The sequence below is a fragment of the Hipposideros armiger genome, unplaced genomic scaffold, assembly GCF_001890085.2.
Source record: "Hipposideros armiger isolate ML-2016 unplaced genomic scaffold, ASM189008v1 scaffold_1192, whole genome shotgun sequence".
Taxonomy (NCBI): Eukaryota; Metazoa; Chordata; class Mammalia; order Chiroptera; family Hipposideridae; genus Hipposideros; species Hipposideros armiger.
Genome location: NW_017732542.1, coordinates 111,992 through 117,850, shown reverse-complemented (window position 1 = coordinate 117,850; position 5,859 = coordinate 111,992). Strand labels below are relative to the sequence as shown.

Genomic DNA, 5,859 nt, shown 5'->3' with positions numbered 1-5,859 from the left:
AAAAAAAAAAAAATCCCATGTCTCAGAAGTTCCCAGTACTGATGATATAGTAGGCACAAATGCCTCCCTCAATTGGTCCATGGTTAATGGTAAGGACAGGGCCAAGGTGACTCTTCTCATTGGTTTCAGTTGTCAGTGATAGGTAACTTAGAGGGACTTAATCATAATAAACATTGTAGAGGCTGGCAGGGGGTTCAGACAGCAAGTTGAGCTGCACTTGGTTTGAGGGGGGTCACTTGAACAGAATGTGGGTAAAGAAGCAAATTTAGGAGAAAAGATGAGGGATGGTATGTTCAGTTTTGCCCATGGCGTTATGGGGACCTGGGGCCCATAGCTGAAAAGGAGGCCTTGAGCACTGGAGAGAGGCCAGGTAGGCAGTAGGATCACAGAAGACATTTGGAGAAGGTGATGGTGGAAGTGTTTTTGCATCAGAGATCCACATTGTAATGAAGGTTTTAAAAACCAACCCATAAGACATATCTATTGGGTTGTCAGAAAAGTCATGATGCATTTTTGCAATGAGAAACAGAGAAAAAATACGTTATGACTTTTCTGACAACCCAATAGATCTGAGAATTGGTTTTGAGAATTCCTCCAAAATTATGTATAATTTCATTTCATTGTTTCCCATAGGAACTGAGAACAGAAGCAATTGCCAGACCTTTGGAGATAAATGAGACTGAAAAAGTGATGAGGATTGCAATAAAAGATATTTTGGTAAGACTTTGGTTTTGTTTAATGTTTTTGTGCCTAGGCCTCAAAAATATTGATTTCTTGCCTCCATAAGACAGAAAAAGCTAGGCCTAGTAAGAAAGAAGGCATATGTTAGTGGGGAGGTGAAAAATTTAGAGAACATTTAAAAATACCTAGGTCACTCACTACTATTATAGTTTCCCCTTGTTAGAAATGTGAACAATTTCTNAGAGGGCGCAGCATTACTGGCCCTCATGTGGGATCCGAACCGGGGCCCTGCTGCTCAGAGCTGGCGTCCCAAGCCAACTCCTAACCAACGCACCACTTGGCTGGCCCTGGGGACTTGTTGTTAAGGAGAGAGGGGGCGTGAACAGAGCAGGGAAATGTTTGTTTGGGCTCTTTAAAAATTTAGCATAATCAAGGAAGAGGGGTGACATGCAAATCCTGAAAGAGGCTTGTGCACAGGGCCAGATGCTAAATCATCATCATCGTCTTATTCTTCATAGCAATGGCTGCCACCCTTGTGGGAGCCAGGTGCTGTTGCATGTTAACTCATTGGAGCCTCACAGCAGCGCTGTGAAGTATAGTCTAAAGGCAGAGAATGAGGGGGCAGGAGGGTTAAACAGAGCATCAGGATGCTGCCCTAGGAAATGTGTCCCTCAGGTTGCCCCACCACTCTCGGGGTTGCCTGTTGTGACCTAGTTCAAATAGGAAGCCTGTCAACTTTCACCCTCCTACACCTCCTGGTTGAAGATTACATTTGACTTGACTTTTGGGTTTTCAGAGTGACCCAGGTATCCTGGAATTTTTCTACTTTTTACTTAGATCAGTGTTTCCTAAACTGGCACCCTGGGAGCTCTCTTCCACAGGTTGTAAATATGTGTCTTATGAAAAATGTGTTCTGTATTCAAATATCCTGGCTGGAAGTAGGAATTGATATTAACAGACTGGTTTTTCTGCATGTCTATTACAAACCTGTCACTGAGGTTCCTGTTTTTGATATTTTCCTTCCAGATTGCAGATTTGAAAGCAGCCAGGCAGCTTGCTTCTGAAATCACCTCCAAAGGAGCATCTCTGTATGACTTGCTGGGCAAGGAGGTAGAGTTGAGGGTAAGCAGTGCTCATATAACTGAATTACTTCCTCAGCCACATGATTTTCAAGGTTTTCTTTTTCAATTCTCTTTATCCTGTTCTGATTTTATTAAACTGTACTTGATTAAATGAGATAATGTGTGGGAAAGTAATATATAGTGTTAGCTGTTATTCCTGCTGCTAGTGGGCACCAGTTTGTTTTTAATACCTTTGCCTTCTAGTTCAGGAATGGCAAATATGGGGCATGTTGTTGAAACTTTCCTCCTTGTGCCCATGGCAGACTTTATTCATCTTTTCCCCTGTGAATACAGCCTCAGAATTCTTCTCAACAAAATTCTCTTCTGAGTCATGGTTCCCAAACCTTGCTGCCTGGTGGAATCATCTGGGGATCTTTAAAAACTACTGACGCCTGGCTTCCATTCTGATGCCATTGGTATGAAATGTGACTTGGGCATTGGGACGTTTGAAAGTCTCCTGTGTGATTCGAATGCTCAGCAAAGTTTGGGAACCAGCAATCTAGGCTGTCAATACCAATCAATCGAAGTTAGTGTTAACAGTTGAAATTTATTTACAATCCCGTTCTAGCTAATATCATTCAAGGAATATGCTTCATCCACTATGTTAAAGGAGCTTTTTAAGAGTGTGGTTCTGGAGGACTCCCAGAGAGCTCCTGTAAGGCTTTTAAATTACCTGATGTCTGGGCCGGCCAAGTGGCATGTTGGTTAGGAGCTGGCTTAGGACACCAGCTCTGAGCACCAGGCCCCGGTTCGGATCCCACATGAGAGCCAGTGACACTGCCCTCTACAGCTAAGATGGTGAACAGCAGCTTGACCTGGAGCTGCGCTGCTGTGGGTCGCCGGTGCCGGCGTGGGCTGCCGTGTGTGGCCAGCAGTCAGCGTGAGTGGCGGCAGCCAGTGTGAGCTGCCGAGAGCTGCCATGAGTGGCTGTCTAGAGGCCGGCGACTGATCTGCCTCACCTGGGAAGAGCGCAGTGATCACGGTGCCAACATGGGCCAGTGGGGCGACGTCCTCCACAACTAGATTGAAGAGCAAAGGGACAGCAACTTGTCTGTTCCCCTTCCCCTGATTCTCCAGCGCTGTTCCCCTCCCCCAATTCCCCTATTTAAAAAACAAAAAAATCACCTGATGTCCAAGTTGTCCCCCATACTAGTGGAACAAAATGTCTGGGGGTGAGAGCCAGGCATCCAGTTTTTAAATACCTCTAAGTGATTCCAGCGTGCAGTAGAGTTGGGGACCCAATGGCTTAAGGAGAAATGAGTATTATTTAATTCTTACCTATCAGGATTTGTGGCATTTGAAGCATACATGCTCTCATCTAATGTTTTTCAGTGAAGCACAATTTAATCCATTCCATATGTTAGGTATGCCAGCCATGATCACTCTCTCACTGCATTTCCTGTGTTCTGGCATTGCTATTACAGTACAATGTTATTGTTCTTCCTGCTTTTCATTTCTGCCCTAGGAACGGACTGGAAGTGCCAGGTCACCTTGAGTGCCAGGTCACCATCCCTGCTCTTGATATATTGACCTAGTGGTTGCTACATGCTGAAGTGTAGTTGGCAGAACAAAACTGCCACTAACGTCTAATAGGCAATTTTGATAACTAATGAGGCAACTCCAGGCTTTCCGTGTTTTCTGTTTATAGTGCAGTAGTGCATATGTCTATCTATACCTGTTCCTAACAGACCTGAAGACAAGAGCTGATTATTTGCTATTTGCCAGTGGAGTGGTAGCTTCATTGTGAGACTTCACCAGGATTCCACTTGGGACCCTTTTGGCACCGTCCTATAATGAATTGATGAAACAATCAGTGGCTGAACTGTTGCCATAAAAGTCATGAGACCCTGAATATAGTACTTTTCAAATTCTGTGTACAGTCATGATCAGAGGAAGATCTCCTATCCAGTATTTGTTTTTCATACACTCAACAAACATTCATTGAGAAGCAACACCAACCATAGGCGAGGCACTGAGCTCTATGTCCTTGAGTAAGTCATAATCCCTTCCCTTGATAGTTTTCTCCCAGTGGGGAGATAAGGCACACAGTGGAGTAAAGGAAACACAAGACAGTGTTTGATAAAGTGATCGAGGAACCTCATAATTGCATTCATGTTAAAATCCCATGTCTCAGGGCCGGCCAAGTGGCACGTTGGTTAAGAGCTGGCTTGGAATGCCAGAGAGCCCGGTTCGGATCCCACATATGAGGGCTAGTGACACTGCCCTCCACAGCTAAGATGCTGAACAACAGCTCAACCTGGAGCTGGACTGCCGTGAGTCACCAGTGACGGCGTGGGCTGCAGCAGGTTGCCATGGGCTACCGTGTGTGGCCAGCAGCCGCCGTGAGCAGCCGTCCAGAAGCCAGCGACTGATCTGCCTCACCCAGGAAGGGCGCAATGATGGTGCCAACTTGGGCCAGTGAAGCAACGTCCTCCACAACTAGACTGAAGAACAAAAGGACAGCAACTTGTCTGTTCCCCNGGCTACTGGACGGCCGCTCACGGTGGCTCTTGGCAGCTCACGCCAGCTGCCGGCTGCTCACGCTGGCTGCTGGCCACTCACGGTAGCTTACTGCAGCCCACTGCAGCCCTGCTGCCGCCTACGCTGTCACCGGCAACTCACAGCAGCCCAGCTCCAGGTCGAGCTGTTCAGCATCTTAGCTGTAGAGGGCGCAGCGTCACTGGCCCTCATGTGGTATCCAAACCGGGCCCTGCTGCTCAGAGCTGGCGTCCCAAGCCAACTCCTAACCAACGCTCCACTCTGCCGGCCCTTGAAATCTTTCTGAATCTTATCCAGGGACTCAGAGCTGCCTGTTACAGATCCACTGGTCTCTTAGTTGCCCTCTTTCTCTTTCATGGACTTTCTACTTAATTAACTGGTGTCTTCTCTCTGTCTGTCTGTCTCTCTCTGATAGGTATGAGCCTCAGACTGACATCCCTTCTGATGTTGAGACGGAACAAGACCGAGTTTTCTTCATTAAGGCAGTTGCCCAGTTCATGGTTAGTTTGTAGTTATTTGATGGAGTTGTAAAATTAAATACATTAGAAAGAGATGAGTCCTAGTTAGGGCTACTTTCAAGTTTCTAAACCTATTCCATTATCAGATTTCTAGAGCCATTTCACCAGAAAAGTTTTTTTTATTTGTTTTTAATTCGTTATTAAGAATTTTATTTGTTCTTGAATAAGTAATACGTTTTATGGTTGAGAAATGTTTTTTTAGATCGTGAAACGATGTAGAGTAGAATGACTTCTTATTCTGTTTGCCATCAGCCCAGTTCCATTCCCAGTAATCACTGTTTTTAATATCTTCCAGAGGTTCGTTATGCATATACAGAGGGTGCCAAAAAATGTATACACATTGTAAGAAAGGAAAACTGTATTAAAATTGTAATGCTCAATATATACTGATAACAAAAGATGAATACAAGTCACGTTTGACTTCTGCAATTATAAGTGGTTACTACCATCAGCGTCCAGACACTTCTGATTATGACGAACTACTGCTTGAGCAACTTTGACCAACGTGTCTACTTGTATACATTTTTTTGGCACTCCTGGTATAAGCAAATAGAATATAGATTCTTTTTCCTTTTTATACAAATGGTGGCATACTACACACCACTGTTTAGAACCTTGCTTTTTTTCACTTAACTTTACCTCCCAAATACACATAGAATTTCCTTATTCTCTCTTAACACCTGAGTAGTATTGCTTGCCTGGCTATACCACAATTTATGTAGTTTATACAAACAGACATTTATGTTGTTTGTAACCTTTGTTTTTTGAGGCACCACTCTAACAAATAACCTATATGTATCTCATTTCTATCTCATTTGGTTTGTGAGTATAGTCCTAGGATAACTTCTCAGGGTTGGAATTGCGGGGTCAGATGATATGTGCATTTGTAATTTTGTTGTCATTGACCAAATTGCTCTCCATCAAGATTGTGTCAATTTATACACCTACTTGCAATGTATGAGTCACTTGAAAGTTTGACTCTTTTCTTTTTCTTAAGATTTTTATTGGTGAATTGGGGGATGGGAACAGCGCTGGGGAAT

The 5,859-nt window shown here is 44.2% G+C and overlaps 1 protein-coding gene across 2 annotated transcripts in view; it reads left to right on the top strand.

Moving 5' to 3' along the window:
• The window catches only part of IFT38 (intraflagellar transport 38), a 51,773-nt gene that overhangs the window by 11,149 nt on the left and 34,765 nt on the right, over nt 1–5,859 (top strand). For both annotated transcript variants that reach the window (XM_019632899.1, XM_019632898.1), the window contains exon 3: nt 634–717. In XM_019632899.1, the coding sequence (XP_019488444.1) occupies nt 634–717 (84 nt within the window). The remainder of the gene's footprint in view (nt 1–633; nt 718–5,859) is intronic.